Raw genomic sequence first — 20,124 nt, 5'->3', positions numbered from 1 at the left:
GTCACACAGCTAACAGGTCACACAATAGCAGAGCTAATTGAACGTGGGATTGCTGGACAGCTAGCTGTATTGGTTTCTATGAGTTGCATATGTGTCAGATATTCCTTTCACTTGCTTTTCAATTGAATTTATGAAGCTTTTGTTATATTAAAGTGTTTAGTTTTGCACAGACGAATCTATACTTTTGTGATTTCTACCTTTAGTGCCATGTTTAAAAAGGCCTTTCCTATTCCTAGAGTATAACATGGGAGGGAGAAAAAAAGAAATGCTAACAGTACCAGAAGATAATAATCACAAGCCAGAAAGCCAAGGTATCTGCCGAAGTTGTTACCAACAGGAAGAAGTAGGAGATGTGAGGATGTGTTTGAAGGCAGTGGCAGAAGAGGATATAACGCTGTTCCCTCATTATGAGTATCAAGTCCAATAAGCCAATTAAATACACTTCCTTTCATGCCTCCTACCCTCCCCTTTAAGCTCCTGCATCAGGGTCTGGACTGGGAGGAGGGACTGGAGGAAGAGAGGAAGGCTTCTTACATAGCTGGTGCTGTTTGAGGGTCTCTTTGGGGTGTCAAATGCCTTCTGTCAGGCAGTAGCCAAATGCCAGCACTTTTGTGTGGCACATACATGTGTTCTCTTGAGACACTCCTGGGGAGATCTCACCCACAGGTGTTCCCTGTCATACAGGAAACCCTCTCTGGATGATCTCTGATCACTTCCTTCTCTCCGCTCTGACCCCAGGAGTATGTTCCTGCCCTGAAGGCAGCCTTCCTGAGCATAGTCCTTTCAATATGGCACATGACTCCCCTCCACTGGGACCACAGGGAAAAACAAAATTAGGTACCCTCTCCCTTCCAAATGGTAAAAAATGGAGGCTGCTTCCATTGCTGCCCTTTCTTCTTGCCCTGCCACGTGGACAACTTCTGACAGCCTCCTACCTTCAAAATCTCGAAGTCCTGACTCTCGTCAGGATCTGTGTCCCATATTTGGCGGGGGCGGGGGGTGGGGGGAGCATGCATTAGGTTCTCCCAAGAACTCTGTTTTAGGAGCAAGAGGAGGCAGGCTTTTGGGTCCTGGCAGCTTGGCAGTCATTCACTTTGGGGAAAGAGATGCCGGCCTCCCCTTCTGGCAACCATCCCCGGTCTCTATGAGAGGTTTTCCTGGAGCACACCTACTCCTGTGCATCTCCTCCTCTTACTTAGGCTGTTAGACATTGATGGAGAAGAGTCACGGGGCCAATATTTCTACCTTTAGCAAGTCCTGCAGAAATGTGGCAGCACCTCTCTTTAGCATTTGTAGGTATTAGTCCTCGGCGTTAGGACCTCAGCTGAAATGCCAAGGTGTTAGGAAAAGTCCCACTCCACATCATACGCTGTACAGTTATTTTGTGCTGTGGAGATATCATGTGATAGAAAGTTTCTAATTTTTTTTTTTCAGAATGGATTGTGAGTTATCACAGATGTTTTCTGATTAATATATTACTTTTTATTTTTTTAATTAATTAATATATTTGTTTTTGGCTGCGTTGGGTCTTTGTTGCTGTGCGCAGGCTTTCTCTAGTTGCGGTGAGCAGGGGCTACTCTTCGTTGTGGTGCGCGGGCTTCTCATTGCGGTGGCTTCTCTTGTTGCAGAGCACGGGCTGTAGGCGCTCGGGCTTCAGTAGTTGTGGCTCGTGGGCTCTAGAGCGCAGGCTCAGTAGTTGTGGCGCACGGGCTTAGTTGCTCTGCGGCATGTGGGATCTTCCCGGACCAGGGCTCGAACCCGTGTCCCCTGCATTAGCAGGTGGATTCTCACTGCACCACCAGGGAAGTCCCCACTGCACCACCAGGGACGTCCTGTATATTACTTTTTAAATAGTGGCCCAAGCCATCAATAAATTGACATTCATTTCTTCTAGAGGTATAACCCCATTACAATAAAATGGAAAAAAAATCAAAGGAGTGTTCTGTATTGCAAAGCTATTTCTATGTCACAGTGTGTAGTCTTTAGAAGCAGGATTTTGTTGATCTTGGTGACAACAAATTCAATATATCTAATAATCCTGCATAGCAGGTCTTCATTCTCCTTCCTGTTGATGTGACAGTCACTCTTTAATGAAACCTTATTTTGTATACTATTTGCATTGTAGATCAGGAACGAAGAGCTGAGTTTGCTTAAGCAATAGCTGAGCTGTTTATACTTTTTATATTCTTCCATCAAGAAATAATTACCCTTCAACCAACCTTACCTCTTTCTACTTTGTATATGCAAACTACCTAAATAAAACATACGCAAACTCCCAAACCACACATCAGTATACAGAAACAATCAGGACCCAGAAAAGCATAGAATAGCGTATGCATAACCTATTCCACTTCCTTGTACCAAGGCATTCATTCATTCAGCAAGTCTATATTGAGCATCTACCGTAAACCTGCGAGGCAATAGAGTTGCTTTTGCTCGTTTATTTACTACAGGAAAGTAAAGAATAATGTTTGTTTTAACTCCAGTTCTATAAAATTGGAATGTTATTTCTGGCTGAACAAAGATAATATTGTAGTAGAACTTCGGTATCTCACTGGTTGCTGTCCATAATTCTCTGTTGGAATACATCTACACATGGATTCGTTTTAAATGGCCTTCGGCAGTTTACTGTAGGGCCATCTGGCCATTTGCTATCTGTACTCCCAAAATAACATGCAGTTCTAGAATAATCTGGCTTTTGACACCCTTAGAACTCAGTTATGCCCTGGCATATATTACTGAAGTGTTAAATGGGTATAAAGTAGGGCATGTATTGACAATTCAGGTAGGATATGCAGTACTCTAAAATAGCCCAGGCCAATAAGATGCAGACTCTCAGTACAGCTAAATTATAGTATAATTACATTTTTAAGATTATAAGAATTTTTTTGTTTTATATGAGAATTTCACTGCCTAGTTACTTTTTCTAGGACATTTTATTATGTCATTAAAGGTATACCATTTCCATTTATATCCACTTTAGTATTTAAGGAGTTGTTTGTACATCTCTGTGGTTATGATTCACAATAATGTTAGCACAAACTGTGAATGGATGAGTCTCTACTGCAAATATATGCCCACTGTTCAAAAAAGGATATTTCAAGGTGGAAAGTAGAAAACTCTTCTGCAAATAATGTTAAACCTCAAAATAATGTTCAGCATGTCCTGAAAGATGACCATGGATTGTTGTGATCTTTAAACAACCAACATACTATTTCTTTAAAAAGCTTAGAAGAGGGAAATCCAACCATATGTTAAAATGTCTGATTTTTCTTCTAATTCTTTTTCCTATAACAGCAGAATTTTGAGTTTGAGCGGGTGCTCTATAAATACCTGCTGACTGCCGAAGGAAATATATTAGAATTTAGAAAAATGGTGAGTTTTTTTTAAAGGAAGAGTAAAACTTGGGTACAAACCTTTCTCCATTGCTTCATTTTGGGGAGCCTGTAGCTTTCTGGTGTTTCCTGTTGAATATCCGTCCTAGTGTAGCAAGTGATAAACTGGCTCGAACAACTTACTGTAGGATTAGACCCTTAATAAGTTCAGATACTAGAACTTATGGATAGAGAAGATAAAGTAGGTTTTTACAACAGTTAATAGCATAAAGAATAAATCGCAAGTATGAGTAATAAAAGGCACTATAAAAGCTTAGTGCATATTTTGAGAAGAACTAAGTAGAAATTTTATGTATTCATTGAAATTAACCACTGAGTGTAAGTATTAGACATGTGTAAAAAGAGAATTAGTACCTAGAAGCTAGATCTTAAGGAATAAAACGATAAGAATTCAACATATGTCTAATAGAAGTTTCAGAAGGAAAATTAGAGAAAATGCTAGAAGCAATAGTCAAAGAGATTTTGGTAAGAAATTTCTAGAGATTATTATTTAAGTCATGAATTCTCAAGGTAATGCATATATTTGGTTTTAAAAGATCAGAGGGTGCAAAAAGGATCTGTAAGACAAAACAAAATTCCTTTCCCCAGTTCATCCCACTCCAAACTGCCCCCCCACCCCAGCTACCATTTAACAAAACTTTTGTTTCTTATCTTGCTATTTCTTGATTTTTTAAAATATGAGATATTATCTGTTGACTTCCTACAGTAGAAATGGTGATTTAGTTAGCCCTCTTACTGTATGAGCATGCACATGCAGGCACTCACATATTTTTCCCTCTCCCTAGCCTTCCAATATAGCTGTATCTCAATTTTTGGTTAATTAAATACTCTGTGTTTATAGCATTATTGCTATGTAAAACTGTTCCCTGCTGAGCATCATTGTTTTCTATGCTAAGATTTCCTTCCCTGAACAACTCTTCATTTTTTCCTGGAGGTAAATATTGCTTTAGCTTTATCTGCTTGGTTTCTGTGTCACTATCACAAACCCATTCCTAGCTCTGCCACCATCACTAACTCATCTTTTTAATATGGTCAGACACATCAGGAAATCTATCATTTCCATTTTTTTCCTTGGACACCTCCATCCTGGAGGCCTAGATTCTCCTGCTCCTGTTCGTTTTATGTTGCTCTCTGGACCCTTGAGTCAACTATTTCCTGGATCCCACATCTTTCTCTTTTTTTACTTTATCATTTTAGTGGGGTACATCCACTGGTATCTCCTCAAGAAATGTAGGGAGCTAAAATTTCTTAAGATCTTGCTTGTCTGAAAATGGCTTTGTCCTTCCTCACATTTACTTAATACTTGCCTGAGTTTTGAGCTCTCATTGGAACTCATTTTTCTCAGAAGTTTGAGGTAATGCTCCCTTGTTTTCTACTTTTTGAACATCCTGTTGAGAAGTCTGATTTCTGTCTATTTCTAACTTGCCTGTGACTCGTCGTGTTCACTCTCCCAAAAGGTATTAGATTTTCTTTTTTACTCCTGGTCTTCTGAAATTCCATAATGATTCTAAATGGATTGGATTTTTGTTCTTTTCTTATGCTGGGTATATATTTCCTTCACTACAAAGAATTTTCTTACATTTTTTCTTTGATTTTCTCACCCATGATTTTCTCAGTATGTATGTTCTTCAACTCCTATTAGTCATTATTGAACCTTAGATTGACCTTATTTTGTTATCTCTTTTCCTATTTTCTTCTTTGTTTTTATTTTGCTTTCTGTAAGATTTTCTCAACTTTATCTTCTGACTCTTCTATTGATTTTTTTCAGTTATGATATTTTTATTTGTAAGCACTTTCTTGTTCTTGAATTTCCTTTCTAATCACATCCTGTTTCTCCCATCATGAATGCAAAAGCTTATTTTATCATTATGGCTATCATAGGATTTTTTTTTAAGTTTTCTTCTACTCTCCATGTTGTCTCAGTTTCCTCTAAGTTCCCCTTTTCTATTTGTTTGCTTCATCATATTAACTTGATGTTAAAATTTTCCTCAAATATCTGATGGTGACTGTCTCTCCGTTCATATTTGAGGTGAGACCTTGAAAGATGATGAGAATTTCAGAGACAGGGCTTGTTGACCAGTGACCTTTCTCATAGGAATTCATTTGTTTCACTGTGGTATCTCCACATGTCAGCGTTGCTAGGTCAGCCCAGTTAGTTTCCAGAGAAAGGTTCCTATAATGTCCTGGAAGGAAAATCTCCAGCTGTCTGGGAGCCAAATGGAGGAGTGGTGCTGGAGAAGCATCATTAATAAATAGACATCCTTTCATTTAATTTCCCTCACCCTTGCCTTTAGCCTTGCCTGGTCTCTGTGGTCCAGATCATCCAGTGAGGAAGCCTTCCTGCTGCTGAGGAGGGAGGTCAGGGGAGAAGGACGGTAGTTGCTTGGCTGCATGGGCTTGAGGAGGTTACCAAAGGGCTTGTGTTCACTTTCTATAGAATTGCTACCAGTTCTGTTTTCAGCTCTGCTCTGCAATTGCACCTCCAGAGGCACTTGGTGTGTCCAGTTCCTGAGCCTTCCGGAGTTTCTCTGGAGCAAATGAGCTGCTGTCTCTTTGCTAACACCACGTACGCAAGCAGAATCACCTACACTTACAGAAGCATTCTGCCTCCTTCTCTCTGCTCCAACACCACTCATCCATCTGCTTTCCACCTCTTGAAATCCAGTTGACATTTCTTTTCTCTTGTCATCTTACTCAATTATTCTTGTTGTCCCTGAGAGTCCATGCCTTTTAAAAATTCCCATACCATTATTTCAGTAGAGCTTCAAAAGGCAGGGGGATTTAAAATTGATGTTTACTCTGCCATGTTTTCCCCAGTCTGTTCTTCACACCGCAGCCAGCATTTTTATTCAGACCCAATCTGATTAGAAATTTCTCAAATGGCTATAAACCTCTTACTTATATTATTAAGGGCAGAAAGTCCTCCCCCTGGTTATTTCTCAAGCCTCGTTTTTGACCTCCCCCTCCCCTACCTTCATTGCTATCCACACTCACTCAATGCTCTGGCCATATTTTGCTTTTACCCCTGAACCATGTTTTCTCACCAGGTCCTTTGCACATGCTGTTGTTCTTAACACAGTCCATCTCTCACATTCACACCTGGCTACCTTCTAATCATCATCGAGGTCTCAGCCGAAAGATCACCTTCTCTGGAGAGCCTTTCTTGACGTTAGCCCCCCTCCCCAGGCCTGGGTTCTCATAATCATAATACCTAATTCTCCCCTGATTGGAGCACCTACCCCATTGGGTATTTCATGAGGGCATCTTGGCTATTTGCCTGGCACGTAATAGGCATTCCAATTTGGGTTGAATGGTGAATGAATGTTTTTTTCTCTGACCTTTTTCACTCAGTATTTTTACTGAGTATGTCAGTCTTTCTTTACCTTCAAGCCTTGGTTGTATTCTAGTAATAGCCCAGCACTATACCCATCTCTTCCAAACTTAGAAATACTACAAAGTATAGAAAACCTGAAGAAAGCGGAAGTGCTAGTACACTCACTTTGTACATTTAAAGGCTTTATTTCAAATGTAAAGTTAACAAAATTGTATGTTAAAATATTAGTTTGGAATAAAGACAGCTTCTGTGGCTTAAAAACCAGAACTTGAAGTGAATCAATACTTAATGCTGTAGCATTGGAAAAAAAAGGGGGTTGTGCTGGAAGTTGGATTTGCTGGTAATTTTGATTTATTCAGGTTGTGGGTAGGAAAATGAAAAAGGAAAAAATAAAAGACTGGATTTTTGATGCCCATCTGTTCATGCTTCAGAGACCTGGAAACTGATGTTTTAAATTTCCTGGTTTTACTTTTCTGGTTTATACAGCTTTAAGAAGGGAGAAGATGGAACCTCTCAGTTAGAAAAATGAAGGAATAAAAGGAAAGACAAGGAAAAGCATAAGGTAGAAGAAAGCACCACAGGAAACAAATAATAGAAAGGGAGGAATATATTTGTTTGATTTATAACATTGAGACTTTTTGTAATTAATGTGCCTCTAGACAGAGAACAAATCTTTGATTAGTATACAAATGAAAATAAGGTAACATTAAAATGCCTGCCTTAAATGGATGGCTATAGTGTAACTTGTGAGAGTTAACGAGGAAAATGCATCTTAAAAAAAGGCATGGGTCTCTGATTTATAAAGTAGCTTAACTGTGAGAGGGCCAGTGGAGTCAGAGACTGGAGTTTTTAGAATGTTGATTATCTCTTTAGTAACCATGACAGCATAATGTTGACCTTCTCCATTATTATCAAAAATAAAAAATAATAGTATTTACTGAGCTCTTACTATGTGCCAAGCAACATGGAAAACATAACTCTGCAAGGCAGCATTATTATTAGCTCCATTTTACAGATGGGGTAACTGATAATTAGAGAAAAAACTCTTTCCCCAGGTTAGCTAATAAGTGGCAGAGCCCTGAATTTAAAACTATACAATATACCTCGAGCCCTGCTTGACCCAGTGTGCCTTTTTGCCTCTTAATAATTATAAGATAATCAGTAGATTTGATTAGAAGTTTGATCCTCCTACTTCCATTAGAAGTCTAGGGGACTGGTCTCATTCTCGTTGAACATATGAAGAAACCCAGGTTTCAAAAGATTAAGTGACTTTATTCACAACTGAACAAATTTTTAAGAAAAATTCTTTCCTAAACTCAGTTCTCTATTCTTTTAAATTTATTTTTAGTTAAAAAAGGAACATTTTTGTTTCACAATTCATATTTTCTCCTTTTCATCCCCCAAATTCTCTTATCAGTTTTGATGGTTAGCTCTCTCTTCTTGTACAATATTCTCTTGTTGTCACTGTCTGTCAACATAGATATGGTACCTTCCACTCTTATCATTTTCCTGATACCCTGTTCAGGAAATTTCACCCATCATGGTATTGACTCTTTCCCCTCTTTTCCACAACAGTATCCAGTTGTATTCGTCATCTCAGGCTGCCATAACAAAATACCATAGACTGGGTGGTTTAAACAACAGGAATTTACCGTTCTGGAGGCTGAAAGTCTGACATCAGGGTGCTAGTATAGTCAATTCTGAGGAGAGCTCTCTTCCTGACTTGCGGCTGGCTGCCTTCTGGCTGTGTCCTCACATGTGGCCGTGGGAGGGAAGGGGGAAGGGGGAAGAAAGAGAGAGAGAGGGAAGAAGAGAGATCTCTTCCTCTTCCTGTAAGACCACAGTCCTATCGGATTATGGACCAATCCTTATGACCTCATTTAACCCTACTTACCTCCTAAAGACCCTATCTCCATACATAGCCACATTCAGGGTTAGGACTTCAACATATGAATTTTGAGGGAACACAATTCGGTCCATAGCACCCATAAAATGATACCATGCTCTAAAGGATACTCTCCAATTGGAAACACTGCCCTAAGGGAATTCCTATTTTTGTTTGGAAAGAAGTGATCCTTTCTTCAATACCAGCACATTTACCATCTTGATTTCAACCTCCAAATAATGGCCTCCAAAAAAAAATTGTGGAATAGGACATGTGATTAGAGATCACTTTTAGAGTTTCCTTCAGTGCTTTACTGATGCTGTAGAAGATATGGGATTCCCAGAGTAATGTGAACATTTACTTGCTAACAAGGTAAATCCATACCGAGCAGCTTGCTGAGTCTATGAAACAGCCACTTCCTCTTGCTTGAAAGAAATTACTTCAGATTCACATTTGGGAACTTTTTTCATTTTTGTATACTATTGTTAAATTAAGTGGGGTGAATGAATAGAAGCTTTTAAAACTTCACTTCTGAGTTATTAGTGAAACAAATGATGAGCAAATTATTAAGTTTGAATGGAAAAGTTAGATCATTGTAGTAATGGAATCAGTAAATACAGTTTAGTTTAAAGGTAATATGGATAGCTTACAATTTCTGGGGGTAAGAGACCAAAATAAGTACGTATGAAATGTCACTACATATGCTCTAAAATTTTTGTAAAAATAGACACAGCCTCTTGCTCATAGAAGGAGCTTAGATATTTGTTGAATGAATATTTGTTGACTGAATCAAGACAGTGACTCATTTACAAAATAGGAAATCCAGTGTTACCCAAGATGGCCTTAGAAATAACTCCATAAGTATGGATGTTACATAAAGAAGCAAGGAAATGGGAAGTTTACTTTGATTTACTCAGCTCATCTACACATCATTACCAACTCTCTTTTAATCCTCTCAAGAAATTTGGAAAAACAGATATTATCCCATTTCATAGATCAGAAAACTGAGGTTCAGAGAAATTAAGTGATTTGAATAAATTCACAAATACAGGAAGTACCGATGCAATACTGGGTACCAATACTACAGCCTGGGTTCTCCCCTCTTCAGCATGCCCATTGCTTGAGTGGACTTACTTTAAGGCGCTTCACAGAGATTTCTCTCCACCTGTCCTCCCAAAAGAATCTCATAGGCTTACTGTGAAATTATCCCATTTGTGATTAGTTTCCTTGAATTAAGGTATCGTGCTTTTGAAAAGTGGAACATATTGAGCATGGAAGATGATTAATACATTGTGGGAATTTAAGATTAGTTTCCAACAAGACCAACAGGGAAGAACAGGGCATGATTCAAGGTAGATGCAAGGGGATGCATGGTGATGAGCGTGGCGGGGATGGGGGCCCTGGGCCACTGGGAAGGAGTATAAAGCTCTTAGGGAATTAAGAACCAGTCGGTGGAGAGTGCTTAGGGGGGAGGTAGGAAGATAAAGATTCACTGTTTGCAGTTTAGCCTGCAACTTTGCTGACTGTGTTCAATTACTACAGTAAACCTTGTGTAAATTAGAGGGTTTTGTGGTGCTTAGCTCTTTTCGGGGGAGGAATGCGAAATCATGAGAAGTGTGCATGCATCTGTTCACAAGGATAGCTCTGGGTTTGATAAACATGGGCTGTGGCAACATGCAAGGTAACTTTTCCTAGTCTCATACATTGTTAAGGACCTTAAGTTTTCTGTATGGGAGGAGTATATATATCATCAAGGGATTTTATAAAATTGCATAAGACAAACTGCTCATACTAGTAGGCAGTTAAATTAGCAGTGTGTGCAATGTAAAACACTTTGGAATTAAGAGAGATTGACATATACACACTACTATATACAAAAGAGATAACTAATAAGGACCTACTGTATAGCACAGGGAACTGTACTCTATACTCTGTAATGACCTATATGGGAAAAGGATCTAAACAAAGAGTGGATATATGTATATGTATAACTGATTCACTGTGCTATACACCTGAAACTAATACAACATTGTAAATCAACTATATGCCAATAAAAATTTTTTAAAAAGAGAATGAGGAATTGAGGCATAATTATTTAAGTTAAATAATACTAATTACATAAACTCTGTTGCCAGAAGAAGCCATGTATTGTAAATAAATGGTATAAATAAGGTATATGGAAAGTGTTAGATTTTCAGAAATGATTCTTAGAAATGCTGGTGGAAAAAAATATAAAGAAACAGACTCATGGGAACAGAACGATCTTTTCCTTATGACAGTCATATATCCCAGCTATTTAAAGGACAGACATCAGAAAATGATGGACCTTAAACAGAAGAGAGGAAGCTGAAGCTTCTCTTTTTGGCAGCCTTCAAGAGAAGATGCTGTCTTGACTAAGTGTGTCATCCCTGGGTCCATACATGGATAATGAGGCCAGTCTGATAACCATAAATATGCTTTCAGTTTCAGCATGCCTTTCTCAGGCTAACAAGTAGGGTTTGCTTGTTAATTTTAACTGAGGCTAGTTTCTATGGATCCTGTTTTCCTATCTTGTCACAAAACAGATTCTTCGTAGTCAAAGCAAGACACCCTTGCTCAGTATCCTCTCTCAGACTGCTGTCAATGTTGCATGTTGGCTTTGAAAATTTGCACCATGGGAATTGAAATTTGGTTCAGGCACGAAACTTGAGCATTTAAATGACATGGCCTAAACAGCCGTGGTGTTGTTGGATGGCTGTTCCCCCAAAGCATTTGTGCTATGTGCATGTGGATGGTGATTGACTCATCTGTGATTCAAATTTGTTCAAATAATGTTCTGCCAGAGTTTCTTGTTGAAACAGCCTTCGTAGACATGTGCCATCTATTTTATGAATATTAGCCCATAGCCATCTCCAGTAAAGAGGAGCAGCCATCCTACAACCAACCACCAAGCATAAGTCTGTCTTTCTGTTTAATGTTGTGGTCTTCAAACATCTAGTTTTAATTATGATAGACTTCCTTGTTTGTGATTCCTTTATTTAGTGAAGGCAATGTGGCAAGAAGTATAGGGGGTGTATGCGTGCACATGAGAATGCTAGATTAAGATCTTTACTTTTATACTTTATAGGTTTATATAAATCTGCTTACCATATAAGTGATATATTGGATACATGTGGGCAACATGATTTTTTGATTATCTTTGATATTTGCTTATGTGGCTAAATTCTAAAAATGTTAATTTTGTAATTAATTTCCAACACATTGTTTGGAAACAGTGAATAGTTTTTGTTATACATCACCCAAGAACTTAGATCACTGAACTGCCTGGATGTGTCTTCCCAGTTGGTTTTGGAAAAATTATTTATCTTTGATTCCTATTTCCCTTCTTTTCAATTCTCAACATGGTTTCTATCCCGGAATCCACAGAAATTGCTGTGATAAAATCGAATGATATTTTTTTCTGCTGTCATCCATATTAGCCTTGAACTGTATTTTTTTCTGTTACTTTTTTCACAGGTTTCCCTGATATCTTCAGACTTCCTTTTCTCTACTGATGTGTGGCCTTGGTGAATGGCCTTTTGGGCTGAGTTTCATCATTTGGAGAGGGAAAGCATTTTCCCACTCCTCTGCCATCCCTCCTATATAAAATATGCCATCACCTATCTGGTTCCCCATGCTTTTTGACTCAGGCTGTGCACCGCCTAGGGTCTAAAGTAGTATTTCCCAGGGTATCCTTTGTCGAATATTAATTCTTAAGGGGCCTCTTTGTATGTATGTGTGTGTGGGGGAGTGAGGGCATTGGGGGATTGGTCCTTGTTTCATTAAGTGCTAAGTTTGGGAAACAATAAATACAATGTCTCTATCACACAATAGGTATTAAATAAATATTTATTGAACGAACAAAAGAATGAATGAATTAACATATTTACTGAACATACTAGCATGTGCTTTGGGAAGTTCTGTAGTGAAGAAATGTTTAACTTTGTTTAACCCAGCATTTCCAAAACTTGATCTCTCACAAAACCTTCTCTAGGGCAACACCTACACGTTCTGTTTCGTGATAAACAGAACACACCTTGTGAGACTTCAGCCTGAAGGGATGGCCGTACTGTTCTCCCTCCCCGACACCTGAGCTACATGTACACACGCTGCGCTTCCTCAGCCCCCTGTCTCCGTGCCTGCCCCACAGGCAGGCCAGTTTCCTTATTCCAGTTGCTAAGGCTCTCCTCTTTTCTCATTGGCTCATATTTGAAATAATCGTTGATGAATTATGCCCTCTCTCTGTCTCTTTAATCATCCACTCATTTGCATCATTTTTTTTCACACGCTATCTTCCAGATCTGCTTTGAGAAGCATGACTTAATCATGTCCTGTGGACTCTTATCTCTGGGTACTTATTTATGAGATTCTATAGGTTGAACTTACCGTATTAAGTACTTTTCATTGAAATCTCTCAAAAAGATGTTTGTAGGCAACGTATTCCACATGACATACATTTTAGCCACGGCATTCTCTTCAACAACACATGAATCAGTCTCAGTGTCCGAAGTCGACATGACTTGCTTTATCTTATTGCCTTCCTCCTGACTACCTCTGTTGGTCAGCTGAACATAAGCTGGCTTCTCAACTTCAGCAGAAATCAGTTAAGGAGCCTAGAGCATTTCCTTTGCTTACCATCAATCTTAGCATCGGTTTAAGCTCCTCCCAAATCTGGTCTTTTCGGACTACTCCAAATAAGGCATTTGGCCATTCCTACAGGTCCAGCACCCACACTTGCGGGTGGTGCAGGGAAGCAATCAGATTTAGGTCTGGAAAGTACTTATTCCAGCTGTGTCTTTAAACATCCCTCAACATAGTACTGGGGTTTTGTGGCAATGCCTCTGGACCCACCCTGGGGGACAGAGGTGGGAAAGAAGGAGAGAGGGCAGAGGGAAGGTTCTACTTTTGTTTCAAAGATTGGCTATTGGTTGGAAAAAAGTTGGGAGTGGGGTCCCAAGGCTAATAACAGATTGGAAACGACTACAGTAACCAGAATCTTTCTAAGAGTGAAAACATGTTTGAATAGGCCTTCTGAGAGATTCGGAAACAGGAAGGACATTCTGTGAATAAGGTGGGCAGTAGCATTTCTTTAAGAAAAATTGAGGGGATGGTTAAACGGCAAGCTTACCATGTGCTCTAGAAGGCAGCTCACTGGTATTCTTTCTTTTCTCTCCTTCACTCCTTACCTCTGTACCTTTCCTCTTCTCATTAGCACCTCCCCCAGAGTTGAAGCTGGGGAGGAGGAAGGAAGTGTTCGGTCATGTGCCTATTTGCATAGTTACTTCACTGAGTTCACACCAGGATAGTGCGAATATTCTGCCCGGTTCTATAAAAAAGCCAGTATCACCCCATCGGTAAGGTATTATTTGCTTTTTTAGCATAGAACCGTTTATTGCCAGCCTTCTCTTCACTGTACATTACAAATAGCATCTGATTAAGAATGTTCTGGATGGGTTAATTAGTGTGGTGACTATTATTAAGCAAACTGCTTGTTAGTATATGTCTCTTTGATCTTGGTATTGATGTGAAGTAATTGACCATAGGGCTACATTGAGAAAAGCTGGAATAAAGTTTTTTGATTTCTATTATGGCAATAAATTGTTTATATTAAACATGTCTATGAAAATATGGGTTTCATGTCACACACAGAGAATCAGAATAGACTGTATAGGATGGTAGTTGAGGATTGTTTTGTTTTGTTTTTTAGAAATAGTAATACATTTGTCCAGCTTGCTTCAAGATCAGCTCTGCTGAAACAAAGTAGTAAAAAAATTATTACCGCTTACTGCTATAGAATATATGAAAACTGAAGTAATTTTAGCTTCCCTCACCTAAAGGACGTGTTTCCTTTTAGATTTAGCTAATTGCCTAAATACTTCTTTGGGTAACAGTCACTCTATATAAAAGACTATTAGAGAAAAATATGAGAAGATATTGTAAACAAGGAAAGCATAGCACGTAACCACCTTCTTCCAAGTACTGGATTATTATCTATATTATTTATTGGTATTTTGTCCAGTTCTATTATTAAGTTTCCCCAGCTGTAGCATTTCCATAGGGAATTTATTCCATGAGCTAATAAATTACACCGTCAGGGAGTTTTTCTGGAAATACAGCTTAAATTTTCCCATTCTTAATTTCATCTCATTACTCCTAGTTATACCCCCTTGTACCCAGCTAAATAATTATTCTCTTTCCTTGGAGACTCCTATTATGTACCCCTCTAGTTGTCACTTAACCAGGCTATTCATATTTAGCTCCTTTAATCTGTCCTCATAAATCAATTCTTCCATTGCCTTAATCATTATTATTGCTCTTCTTAGAACTCTCTAATTTTCAAACATATATAGTTATCAGGTGCCTCAGATGAAATCAGCATTTGCACAGTATTCTGCTCCCACAGACTTGGTCTCTCCCTTTCCTGTACGTCACGTTCCATAACCAAGCAGCATCAGTTAATTTGCTGGTCCAATCAGCCCAGACTCATCTTGTCAAACTCCAGGAAATCTACGTAGTCTTTTCCATGTGTCCTACTGCTTTCAGGTTTATTTTATTTTGTCAATTTCATAATATTAATAAGCTGAGTTTTGGGTTTCTGTCCATATTGATAATCTGCATCTTCCCATGTCCTTATTCACCACCACCTATCTAGTCAGTCATCCACAACCTGGGTTAAGGTGGGATTCTGTTCATCCTTGAGAACATTTAGGAAATGTATTGCAAAAAAGCAGGCCTAGCACCTTGCCCACAGCTAGATTCCTTGTCAGTGACCAGTTCCCGTTGCTTACAACCCTTTAGCCAATCTCCCGTCTCTTTTAATTTGCAATTTTGCTCACACGCTGGCCAATATAAAGGGATTTTATGAGCAAGATGGGTCATGATACTGTTTTCTAAAATGAAGATATGTTGTTTCAATGCCCATTGATTTTTGTGTGTGTGTAAGTGTGTGTGTGTGTGTGTGTGTGTGTGTGAATCCTTCGTGCACCAATTTTGTAATTCTGTTAAAATCCTTTTTAAGCTTGCCTGGCGTTCTTTATCTGACATAAACAAATAGGTTACTTCGCTTGCGTTATTGTTGTTTTCCACATATGTACAGATGTTCCTTCTCTTACCATTTGTTCCATTTGTTTAGGAGAAATTGAGGATATTGTCATAGTCATGTTTTTTCTTTTTGTGGTGATCGATGGGAACTTTCCTATTGATTTTTAGTTCCTTAGAATCTCCTCAGTATTTTGAATTTATTTCAGGAAGAAAGTTGCTTACCTCCCTTCATGATTTTGGACATGTGAGATCTGAAACTCTAATCTGTATATGCCCAAGTTTCTTTCCATTTTTTTAAAAATAAACTCTCTAATTTTTTATTAGAGCAGTTCTAATAAAACTGAGGTTGTGACCACTGAGTTTTTAAAGGTCCATAGATGAGAAGAAAAATTTTTAGTACAGCATTCATTATAATTCAATAAATTTCCTTAACCTAATAATCTAAAGAGAGATATTAAATTCAATGTTCATTTTTTTAAATTGAAGTATAGTGGATTTACAATGCTGTGTTAGTTACAGGTGTACAGCAAAGTGACTCAGTTTTTTTATTTCATATATATATATTCTTTTTCAGATCCTTTTCCCTTCTTTTTCCATTTTAAATCAAGAATTAATGTATTATTTTATAAGGGCATACCAAAGAAGTTAGCCCCATTCTTTGTGTTTTATCTGTCCATATGCAATAACTACTTCATCTACTTATGACAGGGCACAGGTGTGGGGGGAGGTGGCTTATATATTCAGGTGATTTTTCTCAAAAGGCCTCACGAAACAAGCACAGAGTCCCCCACATCAAGCCTTTTGCTTCTAGAATGTACATAGCATACTACAGCCAGACTGAATTTCCAGTTCGCAGCAGAACCCGCACTGTTCCTTAGCCTTGCTCACCTGCCCGTTGGTTCGGAACTAGCGATCGCCCATCCCCCTCTCCAGGGCGACCTTCTGATCCCTCAGGTCACTTCTTGAGCACCGTCTCTCCTCACCTCGCTTGAAATAGATGGCCTCGTCCAAGGCTTTGGGGATGCACTGGATTCCGCACCTGCCACCTGAAACGGTCCTTTTCAATTCTCTCTCTCTGTCTTCTTCCCTCTCAGCTTTGTAAGGAAGCTCGGTGTGTGTTCTCTTGAATAAGGCCCTACTTCCCCCGCAGCAAGCATCCTGCCATTAGCACACCTTACGTTGTTCTTCTACTTCCATTTTATAAGAGTTTTCTGTTTCCTCAGGACCCTGCTCCTTTCCGTAGCAAGCATCCCCAAGCGAGTACCCCTGTGGACATGCACCCCATTAAAGTAAACTTGACCTTGCCTTCCCCTCTCTCGTCTGTGTCCCCCTCTCTCCCTAACCAGTGTCTGGTTTCTCTCTGCCCTCACCCCACACGAACCGCCCTGGGAGTAGCCAGTGATCCACAGTATAACGAGGCCAAAATCGCCCTGTTGTTTCTGCTGCTGTAACACCTCCGCAGTGTTTCACACCCTTGTTTTTTGTTTTTTTTTTTTTAACAGTTTTAAGAGCTCTTGGTTCTTTTTCCTACACATGCTTTAGGAGCTCTCAATTTACCTCAATAGTGTGATATTACTCTCAGTTTTCCTTTCAGTTCTTCCAAATGTTCCTCATTGCTTTCCTTGGTTCTGTGGTTCTTCTTCCTCACCTACCTCTTAAATGCATGTACTCTCCTTTTCTTCACATACTCCACAATCCAGGTAAGGGGCCGAGTCTCTGCATGGGCCTCAGGGCCTCTGAGAACACCCTTGTTGTCTGGCCCCAGACTGCCTCTCTAGACCTCAGATCCCGGGGCTCAGAGTCTTTAGCTTGCATCTTATTCCCTGAAGAGTTCATGCTCTTTCACACCCTTTTCCTTTGATCACACTGTTCCCTCCATTCAAAACTTACCCCTCTCTGCCTTTCAGAATCAGTCAACTAAAACCCTCTTCAAACCTTTACTTATCCCCAAGTCAGAATTAATCTCCAGTTCTCAGTTTTAAAAGTTAGAATGTCCATTCTTGATATACTGTGTTCTGCCACAGGTTCCTTTGTTGTTCTCAAGTCTGTCTCCCACTCTGTCTACTGGTTTGCTCCCTAGTACTTGGTGAATTCCTTGGTTGCATTTTATGTGTTTGCTTCTATCAATAAGTAGCAGATATCGAACTCTATGACAAAGCATTATGGGAAGAAAGGGGTGAGATGGTGATGAAAAAAATATAAAAAGATACTTCAAGAAATATTAGCAAGGGACCAAGCTATGTGATCCTTATAAAACCTTAGACCATTTGGGAGCCAGTAAGAAGACGAAGTCCAACAGATGTGGTTTTGGATTAGCTGCTGACCTAATAGTTGGGCTTCCCTGGTGGCACAGTGGTTAAGAATCTGCCTGCCAATGCAAGGGACACGGGTTCGAGCCCTGGCCCGGGAAGATCCCACATGCCACGGAGCAGCTAAGCCCGTGTGCCACAACTACTGCGCCTGCGCTCTAGAGCCCGCAAGCCACAACTGCTGAGCCCACGTGCCACAACTACTGAAGCCCGTGTGCCTAGAGCCCGTGCTCCGCAACAGGAGAAGCCAGGACAATGAGAAGCCTGCACACTGCAACGAAGAGTAGCCCCCGCTCGCTGCCACTACAGAAAGCCCAGGCACAGCAACGAAGACCCAACACAGCCCAAAATATAAATAAATAAATAAATAAATTTATTTTAAAAAAAAAAAGAAATATTAGCAAAGTCAACTTAATAAAAATGTGTACAAGTGCCCAGGAATACAGAACAGTCACATGAGCAGAAATACCCAGTGTTAATTCAGGAAGTTTCAAGCATTTTTGTAGGTTAATGAGCAAAAGTATGTTTTGAAAATAAGCACTGGGCCATGCCATGACTGGAAAACATAGAACTCCAGAAAGACAAGTAAAGAAAGAACGCTAAACCATCGCTCTACCCTGATTTTTTATGGTATGTGCAGTGCAGATTTTTATAGCCACAGAAACTCTTTGGAAACCAAAGACAATCTGGTCTAATTTCAAACTTTTGAACTTTCTCTTGGTGACTACTGCTTTTTGCTCTCTTCCTAGAATTTTTGTTACATCTTTAGTTTTTTTTTTTTCTCAGTTTTTATACATCATCATCATGTGCTTACAGAAAGGTAAAGAGCAAATTTTAAATAGTATTTTCACTAAACGTATACTGCATTTTCTTTTTGTAACAGATTCATGCCCAAGCACAAAGCAGCGCATTTACAGAAGATACTCAGCCTTAAAGGAAATGGCGGTGTCGCTCCATCCATGGCCCTTCCTTTCCAACAGGAGCAGAGAGGTTCTGAGAATTTATTGAAGAATTTTGATTCAGAGTCTGGATCCTGTGATGCTGCGCAACAAGAAAACCTGGGTCGCTCAGTGAGGCAGGAGTCATACTTGAAAACATTCAGCTCGTCAGATAATTCAAGCACTCATCATGGGGAACATAAACAAAATCCGTGTAACATTTTGGCTGGAGCTGATGATCAACAAAGACCATTGCATATTGTCTGGCCTCACAGGTGGTAAGTGTAAGACATACCAATTTAGTAAGTTGTCGAACTGGTAATAGAAAATATATTCTGATGATCGACTTAGTAATTTGTTGTCCCTATAGCTTTAGAAAAAGATCATTTTAATGTGGCAGTGGTACCAGTGTGGTGCCAGGGTGGCACTACTCAGTGTCTTTATATTCATGGTTGTGTACTTAGATTAAATTTGAATCACAGATAATTATTTGCAGTGATTTACTCAACTAACAAGAGCAGCTCGGTGCTTCCAGGAAACCGAATCTCATTCAAGAAGTTTCAAAGTGTAAGAATAGGATTGCATATTTTTTTATATATACCGTTATCACCACACTATTTTATAGCTACACATTGCTAACAAAGTATTACCATTAAAACAAGAACAATTTCTATTATTTACTAATTTGACCAGTTTCAACTGGGTGCCTTTATTTCACTTGTCATAATGTATGTCAGTACATTTGAAACTGTTTCCCTTCTCCCAAATGCCTCTGTATTGTGCTAAGGAAAATGCTTTCCAGTAGAACCTTTTCTAAACAGAGGAGAATCAACTGCAGCATGTAATCGCACCAAATATAAACTCATAAACTTAACCCTGGCTCCTATAAATTAGGATTTAAAGAGGTAAAATGTCCTGATAATCTTCTGGTATTAGGCATAAACATTTTAATCTAGTTTTTATTCCTCCCAGTTAGTTTAATCTGCATGTGGCCTGATTAGAGTTCACTTCCCCCACAGATTATGGTCTCTTTATTGCAGAGATGCTGGGCTGATCATTAGGTCCTATTTTCTGAGAGCAACTGTTTACAGGTGAAGTAATAAGCACACCACACCGGCCGGGCAAAGCGCCTTTGCTGAGGATTTGACGTCCAGCACATTAAAACTCCAGAAGCTCTCGCAGTTGATCTGCAGCATCTGGTACC

The 20,124-nt window shown here is 39.3% G+C and overlaps 1 protein-coding gene across 4 annotated transcripts in view; it reads left to right on the top strand.

The window, feature by feature from the left end:
* Positions 1-20,124, top strand: part of GTDC1 (glycosyltransferase like domain containing 1) — a 392,967-nt gene that overhangs the window by 265,918 nt on the left and 106,925 nt on the right. For all 4 annotated transcript variants that reach the window (XM_082465032.1, XM_082465033.1, XM_082465035.1 and 1 more), the window contains one exon: positions 18,866-19,198. In XM_082465032.1, coding sequence (XP_082321158.1) covers positions 18,866-19,198 — 333 coding nt within the window. The remainder of the gene's footprint in view (positions 1-18,865; positions 19,199-20,124) is intronic.

This window comes from Balaenoptera physalus (assembly GCF_965194825.1).
Source record: "Balaenoptera physalus genome assembly, chromosome: 6".
Classification (NCBI taxonomy): domain Eukaryota; kingdom Metazoa; phylum Chordata; class Mammalia; order Artiodactyla; family Balaenopteridae; genus Balaenoptera; species Balaenoptera physalus.
The sequence above is the reverse complement of the archived record's forward strand: the minus strand, read 5'-3'. Positions and strand labels throughout refer to the sequence as shown.